The sequence below is a fragment of the Nesoenas mayeri genome (assembly GCF_963082525.1).
Source record: "Nesoenas mayeri genome assembly, chromosome: 12".
Lineage (NCBI taxonomy): Eukaryota > Metazoa > Chordata > Aves > Columbiformes > Columbidae > Nesoenas > Nesoenas mayeri.
In genome coordinates this window covers 12,765,572-12,789,989 of record NC_137547.1, presented here as the reverse complement: position 1 = coordinate 12,789,989, position 24,418 = coordinate 12,765,572, and the positions used below count along the sequence as shown (strand labels likewise).

General features: G+C 47.6%; 2 protein-coding genes across 2 annotated transcripts; one reads left to right on the top strand and one right to left on the bottom strand.

The window, feature by feature from the left end:
- Positions 1-8,183: 8,183 nt before the first annotated feature.
- On the bottom strand, positions 8,184-14,375 carry TRADD (TNFRSF1A associated via death domain; the record flags this gene model as incomplete). Its single annotated transcript, XM_080351688.1, has 4 exons — positions 8,184-8,491; positions 9,499-9,691; positions 11,396-11,673; positions 14,234-14,375. 4 exons carry the CDS (start codon positions 14,373-14,375, stop codon positions 8,184-8,186), a joined length of 921 nt encoding a protein of 306 aa, XP_080207814.1.
- A 7,320-nt stretch (positions 14,376-21,695) lies between these two features.
- FBXL8 (F-box and leucine rich repeat protein 8) lies at positions 21,696-23,354 on the top strand (the record flags this gene model as incomplete). The annotated part of the gene is made up of 2 exons (XM_080352325.1): positions 21,696-21,859; positions 22,379-23,354. The coding sequence occupies 2 exons, from the start codon at positions 21,696-21,698 to the stop codon at positions 23,352-23,354; spliced, it is 1,140 nt and encodes a 379-aa protein (XP_080208451.1).
- Between the last annotated feature and the right edge of the window lie 1,064 nt (positions 23,355-24,418).

Below are 24,418 nucleotides of genomic sequence, written 5' to 3'. Positions count from 1 at the left end.
CCCAAAAGCTGTTAAAAAACTTCATCACTAACAGCTCATTTCACTGGGACTGAGCTTTTTTTTTCTTTCTCTCTTTGCAACACTAGAGAATTTGAAAATTCCCATGTTTTGCTGAAAGCATAGAATAGCATAACACAGGGGGAAGATCCATGTTCCTTTACTGACGAAGAATGGCTTGTAAACGTAATGTGCCACCACTGAAGCATGTTTGCAGTTGAGAAGGAACCCTGTCTTGTAGCACTGAAGACATTATTTAAAGAAGCCCCAAACTTTCTTCTGTAAAAACAACGTCAAGCACACATAGAAGGTTCTTTGGAAAATAAAGCATAAAGCAGATGTAGCGGGGCCAGAGGCTGCACGTTCAGAGCCTGAAGCTGACCCTGCTGCATGTTAACAATCACGGCTCAGGTTGCTGCGTGTAATGACACGGCAAGAGCAATAAGGCAAAAAGAAAAGCTACGGGCTAGAGGCAAAGCAAGAAGGACAGACTCCACATCACACCGTCCACAGCAGAACTGATCAAACATACATAATAGATACTTACATCCCATTCGATAGCGCTGATCCTGCGTCCCCTCGGTAATGTCCCGGCAGCGGGCTGCCAAGTAGGCACATCTGGATATCGTTAGTGTCAGACATTCCTCAGCCTTTGAGTGAAACCGAGGAAACCCCGGCTGAGCCGAGCAGCGCCCGTTCCCCCGCACTCTGAGCCCTTTTCATGCTGAACCCCGGCAGAGCCTCCCCCAGCTCGGGTGCCTGAATTCGGGGTGTGTGTGCCAAGGGGGGCTGGGACGAGGCGCTGGGTTCCCTCCTCGCACAGCCCAGCTCGCCAGAGCGTGGGGGAAGGAGCGGCAGCAGATGGAAGGAGCTGGGTCTGTGTCCAAGGGCCGGACACGTGACCGCGGGCTGGGAGCGCAGTGGGGATCAGCACCGCCAGCCCCGCTCCTGCTGCGCCCACAGGGACCAGGTGTCGAGGGACAGAACACGGAGATGGGCTGGGGGCTTCCATCTGTTCTGCTGTTGTACCGGTTAAAAATAACAACCACAACAAAGGCTTTTTTTTCTTTTTTACTGTAACATTTTCAATAGGAAACATACTAATTCGTCTTTTTTTTCCACACAATTTCATTATTTTATTTTCATTTTTTTAATCCCCTTGTGATTATTTATCTCTGCAAAGGCTCCATATTGAGGTACAGGAGAGAGTGCAGAGGAAGGTGATGAAGCTGGTGACGGGCTGGAGCACAAGTGTGATGGGAGCGGCTGAGGGACCTGGGGGGTTCAGCTGGAGAACAGGAGCTGAGGGGAGACCTTCTGATCTCTGAACTGCCTGAAAGGAGCTTGGAGCATGGAGGGGGTTGGTCTCTTCTCCCAAGTAGCAAGTGATGAGAGGAAATAGCCTCAAGTTGTGCCAGAGGAGGTTTAGATTGGATATTAGGAAAAAATTATTCCTGGAAAGGGTTGTCAGGCATTGGAACAGGCTGCCCAGGGCAGTAGTGGAGTCACCATCCCTGGAGGGGTTTAAAAGGCATTCAGACGAGGTTCTTATGGACATGGGTTAGTGCTAGAGTTAGGTTAGGTTATGGTTGGACTTCATGATCCTGAGGGTCTCTTCCAACTGAAACAATTCTATGACTTTATATTAGAGAAATGGAGGCTGGGTTCAGCTCAGAAGGAAAATCCACTTGGGTGTCAGTTTCTTTTTTTCTAGTAGGGAAACGATGGGAGGAGGCGAGAGATGATCATCAGTGATCTCGTTGACCCTCATCAGTAGGTCAGCCCTGTTGGCCCTGGGTTGGTGTGTTGGCACATGGCTTTAAGTAAGCTCAAATGTCCTTCCACCCACCGCATGGCAGAGCCCTGCTCCCCTTCGCTGTGTTCCTGCAGGCACCAAGCCATGCGGTTGAGAATACAGCTTTGTGGTCAATAAAGAAGGCCTGATCTTGTGATTTTTCAAGTGCTGTCTGAGATTTAAGTGATTCATGGTGAAACACTGCTCTGAGTTCGTGGCAGAAGGAATTTCCCCGGGTTCAGCTGTCAGGTCAGCCAGTGGCTTCCTGTGCAAAGCTGCTGGAGATTTAATGTCCAAGCTCCTTGGCTCCCCACCTGCAGGGCAGGCAGCTCTGGGAGAAAGCTCAGGAACAGCGAGGCACTTGGCATTCCAGCAATGCTGTGGCCTCAGAGGAGTCCCCAATATACAGCAGCATAGAAAGAAACACGAGGAGCTCTGCCAGGTGCCAGGTTTGGGACACACCTCCCCTTTTGGGCCACTTTTGCTAAAAAAGACTCATCAAGGCAGTAACTGGAAATGGAACAAACGTGGTGGCTTAGCTTGGTTTCGACTTGAAATCAGAGCCGTTACCTTGCAGTGGGGGGCACCAGCCTTGGCACATCAATAGGAACGTCTGGCTTTGGGCAGGACCCTGTTGTGCATCCAGACACTTTGGCTGGATGCTCCTCTGGGAGCTGGTGATGGCCAACATGGCCAGAACATCAGCGAATCCCTTTCTTACATGAAAGTCTCTGAGGCATTTTTCATCAAAAGTATATATTTATTTATAAAAAGGAATGGAGGAAAAAATAGACCAAAGTGCTTTTTTTTCTATAAAACACAGTTCCTTGGAGGTTGAATGTCCTAAACCTGAGTTTACATGGCATTGTAGTCCATAGCTGTAGATGGCTGATCCAGATCTGATGCTGAGTATCACGGAAATTTGGAATTAGGTGGTCAGCACAGGATTTTTCCACTGATGACTAAGGGACTTAACCATGCATCTCCTACAGATTTCAGTTAGAGATGTATGGCCAAGTCCCTTCGGTGCCTTAAAAATTCAATACAGAGAAGAAAGAAAAAAAAAGAAGTAATTTTTGATTCTAAGCCTTAAATTGTCTCACCATCTGAGCTCATTTCTGCACAACAGACAAATGGCCAGACCCTTGTCCGGTGTAAAGCGTGTATCTCACCCATGTCATGTACACACTCCAATATGTGGGTCAGGCTGAAGAAACCCTTTTGACTTCTGTTCTAGTATCTCTTCGGTGTAAGGTGCACAATACCAGAGGTTCACGGCTATACCCGAATTTTCCGCTAAACTACATCAGCAGTTGAAGTGAACCCGAGGCTCCTCGTTGCTGTGCGTGCTCACTTTTGGTTTCAGAGTCTGTGGGCAGCTGCTGGGGTGTAACTCCGAGGTGGCTCTAAGGTACCTTTTGACACCACAGAGGAGAGGTCACACGGTGACACAGGCAGTGGGATGGCTTCTCAATGCTGAAGCAGATTTTGAAATGAATGGCAAGATTAACAGGTACGGAAAAACCCCACAATTACCTCATACTGAGAAAAAGACCTTTGTCTGGCACAGTGTCCACACCGATCACCAATGTCTTCTCTGAACAAGTAGTTTCCCTCAGCTCTAAGCCTATGCGATTTTTTTGGCCTTATGTTTTGCACATCTTGACAGTGGTGCAAAGTGTATTCTATTTTCTGCCTCAGCTTCCCCCAAATTTTGAAACGGATGCAGATCTGAGACTTCCTAGCTATGAAACTCCAGCAAACTGTTTGACTTGGAGGTTCTCTTTTTTTTCATAAAGCTCTGCAACCTGCCATGCTGTGAGAATAGCGCCCCGTTTTGCATTAAAAATAATCCAGATGTCCAGGTCTTCAATGGTAGGGCTGAAGCTCAAAATAGAAACCTGGAAAGCGTTCCTGTGAACTGACAGTAATTTTTAATTTGATTTGCTATGAAAATCTGCAAGAGAATGTAATTATTTCTTTAAGGTCCAGCTCATGATTTTTAAGCACTTCCAATCCATACTGCTGAACCTTTTCCTTATTTTTGAGCCATGTACACGCTCCACCTGACAGACTGATCCACTGTGAGCAGCTGTGGCATTTGAGAAGTGGAGCTGCTAGAAGAGAGCGTATTTTCTATCTGCCGTGATGGTCCATCATCATCTTCAGCAGACAAATTAATCTATGGTGTATTTTTCAAAAGCACCAAGAGGGCTAATGTCAGCCTCCCACTGACTCTGCCCTCCAGGGCAGTTTGATGATTTTCATTCATGACAATTTTATACCAGGGGACACTGCCAGGTTTACTTCTAGCAGATGCATCACGTCGAAGTGTATCTGGTAAGCATGTTCACTTTGCACTCTCCTCTTTGTTATTATCCTTTCAAACACTGCAGCTCAGCGGTGCCAAAACAAATCATCCAAATTCTCCTTTGGATGGATCTTTTGTTCCTTCCGGCAGACTGCAAGGAGCCTCCTTTGAGTCTGAAACATTGCTAAAACTACAAAAACAATCTGTACCACAAAAAAGCCCTCCTGGCTCCTTTCCTGTGAGCGTGTTTTGGCCTGCTTTCTGCTGTTTAGTTTATACTTTGTCTATTTCTTTTTTTTTTTATATATATGCAACTGATTGGTATCTTCATTTGCTTTCAATATTGTGTTATTGTGTGCTGGTTTGCTGCATGTTTGATTCTGAACCACCACCACCACAACCCCAGAATTATTTTTTTTTCCAGACATATCTCATACATAGAGAAGAGCTGTTATGGGACAAGGCCAAATTTAGCAGCAGCGGCACTGCCCATGGCTTATCTCCTACACTAGACATGAGCTAATCGGTATAAATAGTAGTAAGGGAGTGTTGCTTGCGTGTCTGGCACCTGAGTAGGTGCAGTATCTGTGCAACGAACTTTGCACAGGCAAGGAAGAAAGCACCAACATGCTCCTCTTCCAACAGTGTGACAGCCAGGCACTCACTCATTGTTTTACACTGAGGGTGGTGAAACACTGTCCCAGGTTGCCCAGAGAGGTGGTGGATGCCCCATCCCTGGAGACATCCCAGGCCAGGCTGGACGGGGCTCTGAGCAACCTGATCTGGTGCAGATGTCCCTGCTCATGGCAGGGGTGGCACTGGGGGAGCTGTGAAGGTCCCTTCCAACACGAACTATCCTGTGGTTATACAATTGTAGCCCTTGGTCTGGCACATAGTGCTGAGTTTCTGGGGTACCAGCAAGAACTCCCAACATCCAGCTCTTTCTTCAGTTCTACGCATTATATTACTATCCCAGGCAAATACACACCTCTAAGTTCTTAAACAAATCTCTGCTAATGTTGTTTTTCCTTTGTGAGTGCTGCTGCTTTACCTGTGGGATATGAGTTCCCTTGTCTTTGCACACCAGTCTAAAACTGCTGTAAAATCTCCTGCATAAAACAGGAGTAAATTCATAGTCAAGCCCCACTCAACTGCCAAATCAATGCAAATGATGTCGTGTACTCAATCCAGTTAATCACACAATTGCTCAACACAATTCCACCATGGAATAGCACTGGAAAACCCTTATTCTTTGAGTCTCTGCAATGAAGGCACCTGTGAATGCTGTTAAAGATGATGATATTCCAGAAAGTTTGCCAGGAGCTCCAGCACTTAATGGCACTTTTGAGAAGGAATCTGTGGGTAAGAGGAAACACATATGCCAACTGCTGGCAGAGGAATAAAATGCACAAGGTTTGCATTAAGAAAAAAAGCATTCATGCTTAGTCCTCTGTAATACAGTAATAGCAAAAAGTTTTTTGGACTTGAAGTGGATGCTGAATAATAAGCCTTTCTCATTTTGAGCATTAACAGATGCTATAAAAGCCAGCAGCTCTCACTACACAGTGGCTGCCTTATAACTGCATATAAAGTTGTGCATGTGAATAGCTAGTCTGAGAGCTTGGAAATATTCATTAGAAATGGGACAGCAGGCTATGCATATCACCTTGTTTACTAGAGTCTTCTTTGCAAAGTCAAGAGCAAACCCTCTTGCTGTTAAAGTAATTTTCAAGCTTCTGATGTAGTTTTGTTTGATTTGTTTTGTATTTTCTTGTTTTGTTTTGTTTTCAATACCATTTGTCAGGTGGGTTGCTGCCAAACACCGTTTCCTAGTTGGGATCTAGCAGGAAAGCTAAATGCTTTGAGGTATGGTTCCACAGCTGCCTAAACTAACTAAGATCAGCATCACTGTGCTGGTCCCAAAAGCAAAACTGTCAGAGAGATAATTGCTTAATTTTGGGAAGAGCACTGGTACTACTGTGAGCGGGTAGGACATTGAGCAGGAACGGGGGAGATGAGACTGCAAGAGCAGTGACACAAAATGGCTTAATAACAGGTCATGGAGCCACAGCCTTTGTAGAGATGGTGCCTGCATGAAGTTCTGCTTCCTTTAAAACCAAGGCGCAAGACAGCAATAGATTCACTCACACCCTGACAACATTCTCCCCATCTCTGACCCCTCCATTTCCTTTCCACACTGTGTACATAACTTTGGGGATTAAAAAGCTACAGGAGGAAGCCAGGTTCCACAGGTTTACGCTGCGGAACGTGATGCTCAGCACATCTGAGGCGTGTGGACCCCAGCTGGGGAGAAACTGGTCACCAAAATCCTCCTCATCTGGGCCTTCAGGTAGCTGATGCTCACAGCATGTGTTTTGGCAGAATCCAAGGTAGCGGCACCAGCCCCAGGAGCTCGATCCTGAGCCCAAAACTGAATCTCACGTTGCATCCCTCCTTACCGAACTACAGCTTTGACTCCAGGAAGGATTAAGAGGGGAGTTCTGGTTTAAAAGGCGATCAGGGCTTGCCTGTCTGAAAGCCGGTCCCACCACGACAGCCAGTGGCCCAACACTTCTGTGCACACATGGGTTGTACATGTGCTGGCAGAGCTGCCCTCTGCATCAGAAATAAGGCCCACTGGCTATTCCCACAGAAAGAAAGGGCAAAGAGGGATAGAATTCATGAAAAAGGAAGTAAAAAATATATCAGGAAAGCATAGGGAACATGTCAAAGGTAATCAAGCTGCTGTTGTGCTTCACGGGACTTGTGTCATGTGAGATACTTGTTGCTTTGTTATAGGCAAAGGTGTAAACTCTGCTCTGCTGCAGCCTGCATCAACCACACCAGGAAAGTCAGCTTTTCCCACTGGAACTGGAAGCCCGAATCAGCCCTGGGCTTTGGGTGCTTTGTCCTTTCAGCCATTTTAAACCCTTAAAGTCAGGGCAGGTAAATCCAGGCACAGCAGCCGATGCCCAATTGTCGCCCAGTGACAACGCCGCCAGGGAAAGGCTCTGTGCAAATCCCGACTCTCGTGAGACACGATGGCATGAGCTGTCCCCTCTGGTGGGTTCGGCAGGCGGTTCCGAAAACAGCGAAGGCATTAATTAGCAGCTGGCTGCTCCCAGGTGATCACTCAGCACCATGGGCTGGGATCAGGATGGGATCTGATGCTGCGACAGCCCTTAGAGCAGCAGTTCCAATCTGCACTCCACAGGTAATCCGCTGACTAGGAGACTGTTTATTTTCCTTCCAGCACTGTGTTTTGCTTTCCAAAGATGCAGGCTCCCTGGGGCTGGTGGGAAAGAGCTAAGCGCAATGTAGTCAATATACTGTTGCCCACCATGGTCCAGAAAGAGTTGGGAATCATTCTCTGAATTTGTGTTTGTCCATATTGCTTGTTCAGTGTGTGGAATTGGTTCTACAACAGCAACCTTGTGCTCTGTGGAGGACTGTGACTGTCCCAGGTAAAAGGGAAACTTTCAGTTGGTGAGAGGTGGGAAGGAGCTATCCTAGGGCAGGGCAAGACAGAGGCACTTGCCACAGATGTTCCTCATTTGAAGAATGAAGGAAAATAATATAAAACTGAGTTTTCCTTAATTTCTCCTCTGCCTTTGCTTGATGTCATGCCTGAGGGCATAAACGTCGTCAATATAAAAATATACACTGCAGCTCTGCAGGTGATGGCCCTGGGCCACAGTTTGAGAAACAGTGGCGGCATCTGCTTCCCAGAGAAATTGTCCGAGACACCTTCCTTGCTTTCCTCCTTTCCCCCACCCTCCCCTATGGCTCTATGACTGTCTGGCTGCTTCCCTGGGGCATTTCAGTCCTGAAAGAAGTCAGGGTGAAAGCCTCTCTCGCCAGTTCCTGGGAAAGTAACGTTGATGTCTGGCAAGAGAACAATATCAGGAATGTCAGAGGTCTCTGTCGGCTTCTGCAAGTGCAGAACCTCTCCCCTCGGCATTCCTATCTACACAGAAACCTGCAGTGATTCTCAGGACTTTACATTCCCAGATGCTGGCAGCAGTCTCACACACTAGCTAAAGCAAGAAAGCCCTTTGCAATGCCCCCGCCCTTCATGCTCTAGGAGCAGTCCTCGGTGGAATGGAGGCCCAAGAGCTCCTCAGCCAAGCTGATGAGACTATTTTCTTCCAGGGCTGCAATCAGCCGCGCTATTGTGGCCTTCTTCCCCTCCGAGTGGATAAATCTGAGAAGCATCTGATAGGCTTGTTCATATAGTCCCTCTCGGTCATATTCGAGGGCCAGGTTATCAATGACAGGATCACGCAGGGCCCGGCAGTTCTTCTGCAAAGAGCGACCCACTTGCTTCCATTTCTTGGACACGAGCTTGGCGAATTTCTGGTGGTCGTCTGGGGTGAGCGTTCTGTTGGCTGAAAGGGAGAGAGGGCAGGTAAAACACAGGGGTTTTGTGGCTGTTGTGATGCAGCATATAAGGTTTGCTCATTATTCTGTGGAACCAGGAATCTGTTTAGGGTCCACAGCACATTATTAAACTGCTGTAGAGCTGGTCTGCTTGTCCTCCGGTGTTTTACAACCAGGGCAGGACCGTGATTTTGGAGCAGAAGTGCAAGAGCAGTGAAGATAAAGGACTGTCCCATCATGGGCAGGTGGTGTACACACAGCTCTGAAATCCTCCCACCACACCAGAGCTTGGCCCCCACCCTGCAAGCCTGGCAATACCTTTTTTATTATTATTTTTTCCCTCATGGTCATCCTTTTTATTTGTTTCAGCCTTTCGAAAACAACTTCTGACCAAGTCGCCTATTCCCTGCCTAAGCATCTTCAAAATACTGAAACACAGACAGGAGTTCTCTCTCCTTGGCTCTTTAGCACTGAAGACTGTATACACAGCTTAAGCACGCTCAGAAATGATCTAGCTGATGTCAAGCTAAAATTGCAAAGTGAGACTGTCTGAAAGCTCTTTGTAGGGCACAGACCTCAGAGAAAGCCACTGTGCTGCAGGGAGCCTGGAAAAATCAGTCCTGGCAGAAAGCAGGACTGATGGCATCCGCAGTAACCTTCCCAGTCCGATCCAACCTCTGCTCTGAACTCACCTCAACCAAATTACATGGAGGAAGAGAAAACTACTCTGTATTCTTCCTTTTGGTATTAAGAAGTTTTAATATGTGAGGAACATGGACATGACACAGGCTCTGGAGCATCTGGTTCTGTGCCAGCCCAGAAGGGAAACAAGTTGAGGCCTGATCTGAAGCAGTTCGGCAATATCTTAGGACAATTATAATTCCTTCCTTACAGAATGCTGGGAAATCCTTGATTTAGCTGAGGTAGACCCCAATATGTAGTCACGTTAACCTTCCCTTTCAGGTTTTGAGGCAAGGAGGACCAAGGGCTCTCTTGGTCAGTTCCAGCTACTCACCGAACTGTTGTCCCTGAAAGACGAAGGTGACTTGTGGGGAAAGGGAGCTGGCTGGAGAAGGAAGAGGTAGAGATGGGGAGTTCAGAGGTGCGCAGTCTTTTACAGCAACGTTGTTGTTGATGCCCTCATGGACAATCAGGCTCTTGAGGCATTCCTCCAGCTCTGTGATTTCTTCGTCCCGCAGGCGGTCAGGCTGTAACGCAAACAGCATCAGTGATTCCTGACAGCTTCACCTTCTCACAAAGCTGTAGATGCTCAGCTGGAAGGTGCAGCTAAAGATGATGGTGTTGAGAGAAGAGCAATGAGAATAACTATAGCCTGAGTTGTAAACTGATCAAATGAGATAGTCTAATGGAGTTCTGGCAGTAAATCTGTGAATATGAATCTGTAATGTGGTATGAAACAGGCAAACTCCCTCTCCTGGGTTTCTCACATGCAGCAGTGAGTGCTTACAAGTTGCACAAAACTGCTACTAGTCCACGTCTACTTTCAGCAGCCCTCTGCAAAAATTCAGGTGCACTGTGTGGCTTCTCTGACTTGCTCCACGTGAGGGTCAGACCCACAGAATGGGGTGACTTGATCCAACAGCTCATGGCCACCAAAGCAGGCAGCTCCTGCTACCCCCCCTTCTCTCTCTGCCCCTTCTTTCCTAAGTTTTGCTATTTTTGGATCCTCTCCAAGGCATTTTTTCTCACTAACCAAGAGAAAGCTAGTCTGTCCTCTAAAAAGCAGGTAATAAGAAAAGGAGTAAAGAACACAAAACACATGTGAAGACTCACACCTGGCAAGTGCTCTGACTCAGTTTAGTGTTTAGCTCACATTCAGCAGGCTGGGACCAAGCACTCTCCCCAGGCACGGGCGGTTGTGCCCAATGTCACCTCTCTGACTGTTGCAATGTCAAGCAGAGGTCAGACTGAGTCAGTTTTGGGGAACTAAGCCCATCTCTGTTGTCCAGTCAGCTAGTTCAGCAGAGGGAGGGAGCAGCAAGCAGAAGCTGACAGGGTATGGGATATCACGTGGTGTTTGGTCCAGGGCTGTAAGGCTTGCATTTCATTCTCTGTGCTTGCAGAAAAGCAACCTGGCAATAGATGTTCTTGTGCCTAATCTTCCTGAGTAGATGGTTACTATCTGTTTCTCAGGACTATCTAGAGGGAGCCAGAGCTATAAGGTATTGCTAGTTACAGGTGGAATGAAAGAGGAAAGAAAGGCAATGAGTTTAGTCATGTCAAATGCCTTGGTTTTGTGGTGAGATGACAAGATCTCCCTGTTCTTGCTAGCAGGGTTAGAATGCCAGTGCCAAAGTGTGTAATGAGCTAGACATTAGGTATCACCTCTGAGAGACTTTGCCTTCACAAGGGCCGCCTACTCCCGCTGGCAGCAGATGCTGTGTGTCTCCACCCTGTCACACATTGTTGGTATAATGTGCAGAGCGTTTGCACTCAGGCTCATTTCTGGGTGCAGGTACTGTTGCTGCTCTCTGCGGAGGTGGTGTGCGAGGCAGGGGAGGAAGGTGCTGAGCAGCAATGGTTCCACACAGGACTGCTGTCCTCTCTGCCTGCCTCACAGGTGTGTTGAGGAACACCTCAACTCCACTGTACCTTCTATAAGTCCTCCTCTTGGCAGTGGTAACACTCATACTAATTGTTATACAGAGAAATCATAGTGATTTAGCAGAATCTCTGTAGGTTGTTTCAGGTAACTCTATTGCCCTTCCAGAAAAGTGCACAGCTCTTTTGTGGGCAAGGGCAGAGCTGTTTCTCCATATTATGGTTGAGAACTGAAGGATGGAGAAGTCAACAACGCAGCATGCTGCAGCACAGCAAGATTTGCACCCACCTTCCCGAGTCCCGTGCTACCGCTCCTCATTGCTGCCCAGCCCCCTCCCGCTCCCATTCACCTTTTCTCTGTAGATGCACTCCAGGCAGCGATCCTCATCCTTCAGCAGCTTGTCGAGGTGCTCGTTGCCAGCCTTCAGCTCCGTTTCAAGAGACACCGTGGTTGTGGCCAAAGAGAGCTGGAGGTGATTCTGGAGGGACTCCTGGAGCGCTCCTTCCCGGTAACTCCGCAGGAACCGGCGGCAGTTCTCCTGCTTGAGGAACTTGAGCTGGACGATCAGGTGCGGGTGGCTGCAGTGCACTTTGAGTATTTCCACACCATTCATGCTGCCGGTGGAGTCTGGCAGGGAGAAGTGAGCAGAGTCACTATCCAGGTATGAGACAGACAACCCAGACCCACTCCCATCCACCACTAAGCCTGCAATGGAGCAGCTTTTGAATTCTCTTCTCTCTCTGATAAAGTCCTCTGGAATGAAAAACCTGTATGTAAAACCAAGAGGAAAGGATTAAGTTTTTGCTGCCCTGCCATCATCAATCCTCATGAAATACAGAAGCCATATGGTACTACAGCCCAGGTAGTTATTCTAACATGGTTTATTAGTGGAGGCTTTAAGTTTGAGGTTCCATTTCCAGGACAGAAATGGCTACACTAAACCAATAGCACAGGGAAGTTTTACAGATGAAAGTGTATAGTTCAGCTCAGTGCTCAGTCAGACTTCAGTCCTTAGGACTGGAGTTTTAAGCAGTGATAAAGGTCCCAGAAAGAGACACAGCGTTTTCTCTCCACCTCATGCCCAGAAGTACCATTTGGCTGGCTCAGAGCCTTCAACACATCTCACAAATGGCAAGTGATAGTTCCAGCCACAGAAAATGAGGATGCTTGAGACTGGGACTTGACTTGTTAAGCTCTTTTGCACAGAGAATTAATTAATGGTAAAATTTAAGCAAGGAGAAGTCAGGGATGTACCTCCTAATGTTAGTGTGGGGGGAGCATGAGCGACATGAACAACAGAAATTGGTCAGGCTTTCATTCTTCCTCCTCCCAGCAAAACTTAATTTTGATTAGCTGTGCACATCGACCTTGTCTCCACAGGGATTTTATATGCTGATGATGACAGTTTAGAATATGTGTTCTCCTCTTTTTTGCAGCAGAGGCCTGTGGGAGGCTGACTGTACTGCTTCCAGACCCAAATTAACCTCTTGGCCTGTCATTTCACAGGGCTAGATGGAGGTGCCAGCTCAGACTGGTGCTACATCGGGTATTTCTAAACCACGTATTATTTAGACATCCCAAGAATCCTAAGGCAAAGCAGACTTGTGTGCTCCACATTAGGCAGGACAGGTGACTTGGCATTTAAAAGTATGTGATCTAACAGTGGCCTTACAGGGTTTACTGGCTGCATCAGAAAGTCTAGTTTGGACCAGATGTGTAACTGGGACAGGGGGCTGGGTACCTAAAAGCAGCATTTTAATTCACCCTGGCTGACAAGAAAAGTATTTTTATTGCTTCCTTCATGCTTCGTTTTTTGTGAGTGCTGGTTAAAAACAAGAGGTTCCTTAAAAAGGTAGAAGGGCTGGGGAAGGAAAAGCTACACAAGCATGGAAATGTCTGCACACAGACTGGTGTATGACGCAGCTTTATAGCTACCTCAGAAGAGAGGACTTTGCACACATTTCTTCACGGAACTTCAGACGACTTCAGATTTCATGTCCTTTTTAGGTCTGAATAAGCATGGTAGGATTTAGTGGGTTTGTGGGCTTTCCTTTAAATGCGTGAGTGGATTCAAATTCCAGTGACACAAAACACACATAAATCGAGCCTAACTGGACAACTGTGTTTGGCTTCCTGCTGCTTCACATCTTTGGATTGAGCTGCAAGATAAGCAGGCCTGTACTGGATAAACTAGCTGTCTTCGTTAGACTGCTGATTACCAGAAGAAATTACAGCATAGTTACACAGGCCAAGTTATATTGTATATAGGTTCAGCTGTATGACAGGTAAAGAATACCATGAGAGTCATTCTAGGTAAAAAGCTTTTCAAATTACTATTATTCTGCAGTCAGACTGGTGCAAAGTTGGGTAGAGAAACATAGTTTTAAAGCCATTTGCACCTCAAGTCTTTTTCTGATATGAATAGTGTTAAATAAAGTTGAAGCTAATGTAGTTATTCAGAAAAGAATTTACACTGGGTATCACTCATTTTAAAAATCGGCTTCTCAAAGCAGAATTCATGTTTCTGTGGTGGCATAAAGACAGAAATTAAATCTTCTTTCATAGCAGTTGCAATATCTCCCCCTCTTACATAAATGGGTTTAAACAAACATTCATAAAGAAGGATAACTCGTAGGAAAGTTCAAGTTGGAAGGAAGCCCAGGAAGTCTCTAGCCCAACCTCCTATGCAAAGCAGGGTCAGCTCTGAGGTCAGACCAAGTTGCTCAGGGCTTTATCCAATCCTGCTTTGAAAACCTCCAAGGATGGAGAATACACACTCACTCTGGACAACTGTTTGACTGTCCTCATTGGAAAAATGTTTGTCCTTATGTTTGGTGTCTACCTTATGTTTCAATTTATGCCAGTTGTCTCCCATTCCCCATGCACCACTGCAAAGTGTGGCTCCATCTCCCCTTCCCCATAGGCACTGGCAGGCTGTTAGCATGTCCCACCAAACCTTCTCTTCTCCGGGCTGAACAGGTCCAGCTCCCTCAGCCTCTCCTCACACGACAAGTGCTCCAGCCCTCAAGCATCTTGGGGCACCTCTGGTGAACTTGCTCTACTTTACTGTCTTTCCTAAAGACAGTGAGCACCAGCTTTCCTTACCCAGGAGTGTGAGGTTAAAGAAAAGCACGGCTTTGCATGAAGAGATGAGACAGTGTGCCAAGATATCAGAGAGGATGGGTACCTGCCAATGCCAGCATCAGCGCCTTGAACACACTAGGTTTCTTCTGGGAGCTTTCGTAGAGAGATGGCAGAACGATGGTCTTGCACGTGGACTGGAGGAAGAGATAAGCACTGCCGATCCAAGGAGCGCAGCTGCCTGCCATCTTCAGCACTCTGCGAAATCACACAGGTGAGCTGAGAGACCAGAGGGAAAATGGCCTGATGCCAGGTGAGTGTTTAGAGCAACCACTAGCACAAGCATGATGGGATTATGGGGATTTACTCCTATTTCCTAGACGAGGTGGTGAGTTGTTAAAGCAAGTGTAACCATTAAGGAGTTTAGTTATTCTGTAAAGCACAGCACAGTGGGACATGATAACCTCAAGACTCAGCAACTCACAAAGCTCTGCATTAGTTTTCCAGCGGAGTCCATTAATTTTACAGTTTAAAGAGACTCTGAAGTAAAGAGTTTGAGTCCTTGTGCCTCTGACAGCCAAGCCAAGACTCATAATGGGGCGCCCCAGGGAGCACTCAGCAGTCCTGGTTCTGGCACGTTCACAGAGACTGAAGCCTTGTTTCAGGCAGAGGCATTTTGCCCAAGGTCCTGGTCCCCTGACTGTCCTCACTAAAGGACGTGTTGCAGAGTCCAGGGCTCATGTAGCAGGACACTCTGGGCTATTTCTTTGCTCATTTATTATTCTCCTCCCACTGTTCACCTCTTGCAGCAATGCACCTAGAAGATGGCACATCCATCTCTACATTCTCATCATGCCTGTTTCTCGCTGGCCAGCTAATGCAACCCGTCGAATGCAGCTGCACCCAACTCTGCTCCCAAGTCAAAGACAAACCACAACACCTCCCAGGCTAATAGGGATACCTGGAATGGAAAAACTACCAGATTGAGGTGCAACAGCTGGAGAGCACTTCTCTGACAGCCCAGAGACAGGCATGGCCACCTCTCCTTCCTGGTGCGTACACAAACCACCTAAGCGTGTCCACAAGCTGGTCACTGCAAGCCCCCTGAAGCCACAGAGAGCAGCGCTCAGAGCTAGCCCTGCCATCCCATCATGGTGACAAGTAGTTTGGGGCTCTTTGCTCAGCCCTGGCCCCAAGTCCTTCCCCCTCTCTCTGACTGCTTGCTTGCACCTCTGTCCCATGATCAGTTGCTTCCCTGCAGACATCCCTTCCTTCCTGCTTTCTGCCCTGTTGCTCAATCCCAACAGCCTTCCCTTGGCTGCCAAGCACTGGCCTGACAGTGTAACTGCTGGCTACATCACTGTCCCTTCTGCTCAATTGTCCTTTAGCTTGTGGATGTGAAGGTCTTTTGTCACTAGGGGCTGCCGGATTGAAGATGACCTCTCATGGACAGACTGTCCTCCAGGTGGTAGCTGGGGCTGGGAACCATTTCCATCCCTGGTAGCACGTCAAACAGAGCACTGGGATGTATGGCTCATCCTGTTTCCTTACTATATCCTTAAACTGTCCCAAGCACGGAGCCTTTTGCTTGTTCAGAAAATACAGGAAATAACCAGTGAATCTTAAAATTCAAAAGGAAATTCAGGAGTTCCAGGAGTGCCTGCGAGATGCTGAGTGTTTCCAGGCCAGGAATTCCCATGTCACACAGGCCTTTTAGAAAAGCATCTCATAATGAAAAGGAGGGTGTGTTGCTGCTGCAAAGTCCAGGTCTGGTCTGAGCCTCCAAACACCATGAAGTTCGGGATCTGGGCACCCATTTCCTAGCGTTTCGCAGAACGGTAACAAAAAACTGAGTAACATCTTAGGAAACTACAGATGTGGAATATTTAAAAGATTTAACACACAGAAAAAATTAGTTTTTGCAGTGCAAATGCCAGAGAGCTCCCTACCAGCCCAGAGGCACATGAAGTACAAGGAACCTGTTTCATCCTGGTCCTGTCACAGCAGCACAGATCCTGATGCCCCTGCACCCCCTTCCCACACAGACCATGCTCTTGCTCCTCAGCAACTGCCTGGTTTGACTCAGCAGTGCTGGGGAGTCTGGAAATTTACACCAGGCTTGCAAAAACTCAGGTAAGGAGCCCTTTGCTGTTGTGCCGGTCTGGTGTTATCACAGCAAGTAGAATAGAATAGAATAGAATAGAATAGAATAGAATAGAATAGAATAGAATAGAATAGAATAGAATAGAATAGAATAGAATAGAATAGAATAGAATAGAATAGAATAGAATAGAATAGAATAGAATAGAATAGAATAGAATAGAATCGATGTTTGAGTTGGAAGGGACCTTCAAAGCTCATCTAGTCCCACTCCTGCCATGAGCAGGGACATCTTCACCAGCTCAGGTTGCTCAGAGCCCCATCCAGCCTGGCCTGGGATGTCTCCAGGGATGCGGCATCCACCACCTCTCTGGCCAACCTGGGCCGGTGTTTCAGCACTCTCAACGTCAGGCGGCTGCCTTCCTGTAACAGACTAACTGGGAGGGGACTCTTTAAAAGAAGAGCTGGGGCAGCGAGGCCGCAGCAGCCACTAGCCCTGGGCACCGCCGGTGCTGGCACCACCTTTTCCCGCTGCCTGCGTGTCCCTACTGGCTCGAACACCGCTGTCTGCGGCCCGTCCCGGCACCGCCGTCCAGCGAGCGGGGCAGCACCGGGAGGGCGCGGGGAGCGCCCCGCCAGCCCGACCGCGCCCGGCACGGCCCGCGGCCCCCGCCGCCCGCAGGGCCCGACGCCCCGCGGCTTCCCCGCGCCCCCGGCCCCCCGCCCCGGCAGCCCCGGGCCCCTCCAGCGGCTCCGGGCGGCTTTTACCTTCTGCCACCGCCGCCGCCCGGCCTCGGCGCCGCCGCTTCCGCCTCTGCGCGGCACCGCCCGTTGCTCCGCCGGGCCGGGCCGGGCGGGCCCCGCTGGGGAACCGGGCCGTGTGCGGGCGCAGGGGGTAACGGAAAAGCAACAGAGCAAAACACAACGACCATTGGAATGCCAGGGGTCTTCCGCTTTCCGTGAATGTCTTCTGATTTTGTCATACTGCCACCAAACTCCAGCCCCGAGAGCTGGATTTCAGCCCACGTTACTCACATCAAAGCCAGCGGTAAGGCCAGCAGAAAATGCTGCTTGCTGAGGTCCGAGCGGTTCTTGCCGCACCTTGACCCCTCCAGGTCTCCGCACCACAACCCGGCTGGTGGCTCCGGCGGCAGCTGAATGCCCACACAGCTTCAGTCACTTGGTCGCTCATGTAGGTGAGGATAGGTAAGATGGTCAGAAATTATTCTGTTTGGAAACCTGAAGAGCTCCCCACCGGCTGGGACTGGTGTGCATCCCTGGTCTGGCAGGGATGGAGGAAAGCGGGGTTGCTTGAACCCCTTGCGTAGCTTGTGGATGATGGAACCGCAAAGCTGGTGGGTCACCGCCAGCACTCCTCAGCTTTGCCCTATGACGCTGCTAACAAGGGTGAAAATGAAGATTGGTTGGGTTAATAATTGCTGAGCAGTGGAGGAAGTTCAGATCTTACACCCTCCCTTCCCTGGAGCTCATTATGAAAGGGTTTCCCAGGATAAGTTGATTGTGGAACACAGTAATCACAGCATCTGTAACAGCATCCGGGGGAGTCTGTTTGCTCAGGAGGGAAGAGGGTTGCCCAGAGAGGTGGGGGATGCCCCATCCCTGGAGATATCCAAGGGTGGATGGGGCTCTGAGCAACTTCATCTAGTTGAAGATGTCCCTGCTCATTTGCAGGGAGATTGAACTAGATGACATTTACCTTCCAACCCGAACTATTCTATGATTTTATGTTAATGATGTAGAGTTTCTTTCTCCAGGCAAATCCATCAGGTTCAACGGTCATTGCTGTCCAAGAGTGTGGTAAGCGAAGCAGGAAAGCTCCCAAAAGAAATGAGCAGGGAGTCAGGCACCATTTGTGAGAGCAGTGCTGGTGGAGGAGACCTCTGGGACCTTGCTTAGCGAGAGCAGAGCAGCGTGATTCTGAGCACAGTGAACAGGTGAGGACACCTGGGCTGGGCTTCACATCTCCTACAGGAGAGGTAAGATGATGGTGTCAGTAGAGCTGCTGAGTTCTGCTAGGCGTTCTGGTTTAGTCCTTCCTGCAGTGATACCTGGATGATCTTCCACCTCTTTCTGAGAGAGATGAGGCTGTTAACTCCACTGTACTCCTCTGACAAGCTGAATGGACAGGTAGAGAGAATAAAGCAGCTTTTCTTAAGTACATGAGAGGTTTTGTGACAAGCAAAGCGAGGAGCTGGATTTGGGTCTCCATCACTCAGCCTTGAGTAGCAGGCTCCTGCCCAGGCTGCATTTGTCCTCCCACAAGCAGAGAGGTAACAGCAGCTCTCATGGTTGTTCCCAGCTGGTGAGAAGCTGGTATGGGCTTGGGTCCAGAGTTTGTGGCCATGTGCTAGTGGCCATTGCTCTGGCTTGACAGTCAGTTTGTGCCAACTCTCTGGGGAGCTAAACTTCAAATAAAAGTGAAAAACTTTATTAAAAAATTATATATATATACATATATAAAGATGGCTATATATTTAATGGTATTTTACAACCACAGTATTTTAATAATATAAACTATTTTTTTGCCAAAGGAAAAGCATAATTGAATAAATCCCTGAAGGGATTAATCCAGGCTGGGTCTCTTGGGTGCTCTCCTTTGAAAGGTCTGGGCCACATCCAGGAGACCTTCAGGGTCAGTAGCCTGGTGGTGCCAGAGCTTCTGAAAACCAGGCATTTACTTGCTGACAGTTCAAGAAGAAGCTCATGAGTTCATGCATTTAACGGTTAATGGGGTTAAAAAAGCCCAGACATCCCAACCTTCCTGTACAAAACAGCAAGCCTGAGGCAGTGCTCATTCCCAGAGCCAGGCAAGAACAACAGGGACCATCAACCACACATGTCCTGTAAACATTTCCTACTGGAAGCTAATCTGTTTGCTGTCTATTGCGGGGGTAAAAAAGGAAAGGGTAGCTGAGACCCGAGTTTCTCTTCTGCTAATGCTTGCTGAGTTTGTGCTTTCAGGGAGGTTCCCATGTGGGGAAATCAAAGTGCTTTATAAGCACTTGGAGTTTCACCCTGTTTTTCCCACTCGGGAAGTAAAGATGCCAGTGAGGGGAGAGGCTGCGGCTCAGAGAGGCTGCGGCTCAGAGGGGCTCATCCGGCACAAGATTTTGTGTGTTGGGATCCAATGGTGTGTGTGTTTGGGGAGAGAACGGGCTCTGGAGCCCTGTGCTCCCCCCAAGCCTGGCCTCATAGGGAAGCAGGGTGTTGGGTAACGGGGGGTGGGACACAGGCAGTGAGGGAGGAGGATGACGGAGCTATTATATTAATCTGTGCCTTCCCATACAGGAGAGCACAGCATCCCAGCTCCCGCCCGCGGGCAGGGAAGACGCCTCACTCTCAGCTTCTGTTTTCCACAGCTCTGCTGCTATTTTTCCGCCTCTCCTCCTCCGCTCCTCCCTCTGGTGCACAGTCCACACTGGGCGCCGCGGCCAGGAGAGCGCGGAGGACGAGAGGCTCTGCTCTGAGAGGTAATGCTGGGCCCCTCCCCTGGCTGCCACGGCTGGGGGGTCCCCAGGCTGGAGCGAGAGGCGGTTGGCCCCGGGCGCGTTGGGCGTCTGGCCCGGGTTTGGCACCGCCTGTTCCTGTTGGGGCCACGGCTGCTCGCTCCCTGTTCTGGCTCCGTGGGGCCTGCTCTGCCGAGAGCTGACAGCTCAGCACAGCACCCGGCAGCTCCTCCGTCATCTGGTTAATATATCGCGGAGATCCTCACTGGCTCATGACAGCCGATCCAAACCTGGCTATCCAAACCCGGCTGTCCGCGCCGGGGCAGGCACCCAAGGTGGACCAAAGCCTGAGTGTGCTTCTTGCTGACTCAAAACCATGCAATTGCTTAAAGTAACACTGATAATTTTCCCTGCCTTTCTGCTCTCAGGCCATGTTTTTAAGCTTTTCCAAGCAATCACCACAGCTAGAAATGCACTCTAACTTTCTAAAAGACTCACGGTCCTTTTCACATGACTCCAAGGGCTTGTATTTTAATGAAAAATATAATGAAAACGTAAGATTTCATGTATGGCAAAAAGCAGTATAACATTTTGACAAATGTGTATTATTATACAGTATGGTAGTAAAAGCAGCTATTAAAAAAAGTAGAAGAGCAGAGTCCAAGCTGTCAAAGTGGTTGTCAGAGAAAATAGTGAGTTCCCAGGAAGGAAGCAGGACGATATCGCTTGGCAGTGGGTGGAAAGGGGGTTGTCGCCGATACGATGGTAGATAAGATAGTATAGCTGCTATGCTACTGCCACCTCACACTCAAAATAATGAGTCACGCTTCAAAGCAGCATATTCTAGAAAAATGTGCAGTTGTGTTCCTCTCTGCATTATGATTTTTGCATCACTGTTCTGCACTTGCTTCATGTTTTTCAACCCTTTCCTTGCTTCGAGGATATCTAGAAGTGTGGGCTTTCATTTAAATGAAACCTTTGATGCTGGGATAACACTGTGACTCCAAGACCTGGGGCTTGAAAAGCCAGAGGGCGTGAGGGCATGCCATGAAATTCAGAGGGAGATTGGGAGAATTGGCCCATGCTCCAGTGCCAACCTGAGAAGGGGGAAGTTTGCAATTAAAAATCCCTCACTTGTTTATGAGAGCGTTGAAAAAAATCCATCATGCTGATAGTTTTATTTGTGCAGAAATCAAGAAGATGGGTACAACACATTTTGGAAGAAGGTGAATAAAAAAGTTCAGTAATGGTGTGATGCTATGAACCTCAGGCTTCTCGGGTGCTTATTCTTTTGCATTATCGTTCACGTGAAAGGTTAATCAAAATATATTTTCCATTTCTATGTCAGACATGTATAAATGCAATTTCTAAGAACTAGAGTCACTGTAATAAAATGTTTTTTTTTTTCAAACTGCCACATGTTATCATAGGGAAGGACCACTGTAATTAAACTGATGGTTCTATACTACTATAGGCATTCTCTCACTATCAGTAAAAAATGGGTATGTGAGGCTGTTTTCTGTACTGGGCTTCTGCTTGCAAAGATGTTCCCTCCCCACTCAATTTGAGAAATCTGTCTCAGCTTTTTGACTACCAGAGCAGCAGTTCCAGAACATTCCCTTGCATTTTTATTTCTCAGAGTAGTGAAACCTCACTGCAGGAAAAAGGCTTTTCCCCCCCTCCTCCCCAAAGCTTTGATCTGCCATCTTTAACTCTTGAAAAGTATCATCCAGCTTCTCTGGACTGATTGAAAAAAAATGTGCAAAAAAACTGGCCAACAGATTTTCCTCATTTTTGTGTTGCATTTCAAAATTTGTTGAAATGTCATGTTTGAGAAGAAATATTAACCTTTTTTGTGACTCAGTTGCATTGGTTTGATTTGTGAAATAACTCTTAATATGTATGTCTTTTCCCCCCCCTCTTTCTCTTTACAGGGACTTTTGAGAATTAACTGCAGTTTTGGAAGTTTTCCCCATTTTTAAATCTGCCTGAATTGGCAAAATGCCTGCTCCGGTTCCAGAACTGTGGAGTTACATCCCAGAAGAAATCCTCATCCAAATTTTCTATTATCTTTCTCTTCGAGATAGATACACAGTCTCCCAGGTGTGCAGGCAGTGGGCTACAGCTGTTTCTTCGAGCTCTGTTTGGCATTTCACAGAGATCAGGTAAGAGGGGCAGGTTTCTAATGTCCAATCGTCTCTGCAGGTGTAACAAGATCATTACGTTTCCAGTGCCTGCCAAACACTTACACCACTCTACTATGATATTATTGACATTCATTTTGATTTCTGAGTGTGATATCATCTTACATGACTAGCATCTTTTTATATAATAAAGGAAAATTGTGTTATATGCTGGGGTTTTTTAATTGCTGCTGCTGATTTGGGTTTTACAGGAAGTATTACAGTATGGTGCTCTAAGCTGCTATTTGAAAATGGCAGGAGACAGTTACTAATCAGCATCATCATGATGCATTTCTCTGATGGGTCTTTCTGAGGACTGACTTTTCTCACCTCCCGACTCCTTTAGTGTTTGGCCTTATAGTGACTCTCCAGACACCAAGTGAGAAGAAGCATCTAGGGTACCTGTTGATGTTTGTAAAAACACCAGTAAAGGAGAGTATCTGCTCTGTGCTTGCTCAGCTCAGCTTTCACAGTGACTAAGAGTGTGTTTTACCCTTCCAGCTGTGATTTGGAGGATGAGGAAGGCATGCTGCAGAGCCTGCTCCAGTTCCTCAGCCAAATCAAACACCTGAAGATTGTGTTTGACCAGTCCAAGGAGGTCAACAGAAAGAATGTGACACGCATCTTGGATGTGCTGGCAAAACAGAACCACGAACTGCAGCAGTTGTGCATTGTGTGCCACGGGGAGAACCCCTATTTCTACTCTGGCCAGGACATCCTACAGAGCATACGGAATATATGTGACACTGAAAACCAGATAGATCTTCAGCATATTGATTTTCGACAAATGCCCTTCACTCTTGATGGTGAGCTTGTTGAACTCTTGGCTACCGCCAACCCAAACTTGCACAGTTTGTTCATCAACAACCGCACCCTGGTTTGCAATGTGGCACCAGACACTATTAGGAAAGTTCTCAGAGCGTGTCCCAAACTCTCAGCCTTGGGAGTTTACTATGCCAGTTTGTCTGACGATGTATTTCAGGAACTGCTCAAGCCCGAAAGAGCAGCTTTCACCCATTTAGACATTTTCTGTGAGCGCCTGGACAAATATATACCAGTCATCTCAGAAGAGCTCTGGGCTGCTGTAAGTCAAAAGCATCCTCAACTCTGTGTAGACCTCGAGTTTGATCACACAGTCCCTGCCTGCAAAATACCTCTGATCCTGAAGCCGAATATACCTGTGAGCATGCTGCAACTTAATACCTATAACTACATGGTAAATCAGATTAGGTTTGTCACCCAGAGCTACAGCAGTACCTTAAAGAAGCTGACACTGCAAACCACGTCCTCGGAGGACTTAAATTCCTCTCTAGTAGATCTGGCCAGGCAGTGCAGAGATCTGGTGGAGATCCACTGCTACTGTGTGGTCAGCCAGGAGGTGGTGGAAGCGTTTCTCACGCACTGCCCCGCTCTGAAACGGTACACGCTGAAGGTCACCAAGGAACGGCACCCCTGGAAAGCAGTAACAGTTCAGTGACCAGCTCCTACTGACCTCCTGGGGAAATGGTGGGGATCCACAGGAGGACAGGGAAAGAAGATTTAGGGTTAAAAGGAAAACGCTGCAAAATGCCCTCTGCTCTCACTGAGAACATGCTGTTTCACCAGCACTGGCTGTTAAATATGATGCATACCTATTCTGCAGCATTTACACTCAAATGTGATAGAGAAACCTTTTAGAAACATAGAGAAACTGGTTATACGGAGAAACAGAATTGCTGTTGTTATTATTTTATCTTTTTTAGTTGGGTTATGGAAGGCAGGTCTTTTCTGCTCTCCTTTATTTAGCAGTAGCATGAACGCCAAGTTTACCCTTGGGTTTTTACTGAGGACCTCAGCAAAATTTAATTTTGTTTTTACATTTTAAAAGCACCTCAAAGTCAAGCACACTGTGTCAGGCACCCAGCAACTGGTGAAATAGTGGAGGATGGGGCAGCTTCAATGCAGCCGTGTTCTACCCAGTGGGGTACGTAGCCGTGCAGGTTCAGTGAGCGACAGCAACTATTAATAAATGTGGTCACCTGATGGAAAATCCACTCTAACCTTGGTAATTCCTCTTGTGGCATTTCAGGGATGGTGAGCTCACCCATTATCCAGTTGTCAAGTAGCTTCCAGCTTGGAAGGATATTCCAGGAGCTGAATTTTCTTAGTAAATACAAGCAGGAGAAAAAGCACTTAAGGAAAAACATTGACAAGGTAGTAATAAAAGGTACATGGCCTGAAACTTCCCACGTCCATCTTGTCTTTCTGTTGCTCAGGAATGCAGATTTCCAGGTCATCATTTGAATGCCTTTTGCAAAGACTGTTGCTTTCATTTCATGGTTAGTATTTCTTAGGAGAATCAGGAGAGTTAACAGTTTTTGCATCTGATACCTGCATTCACATGCAAGTTACCTTGCATCTGCATTAGAATATGTGTGTGTTGGTCTGTTGTACCAAAGGTTTTGGTGGATGTTATTTGAAGAGTGGTTTCTGAGTTGAAATAATTCTGGCATAAAGATACACTGCAAGCACCTACTTAGAGCTATCAAAAGCATTTATAAT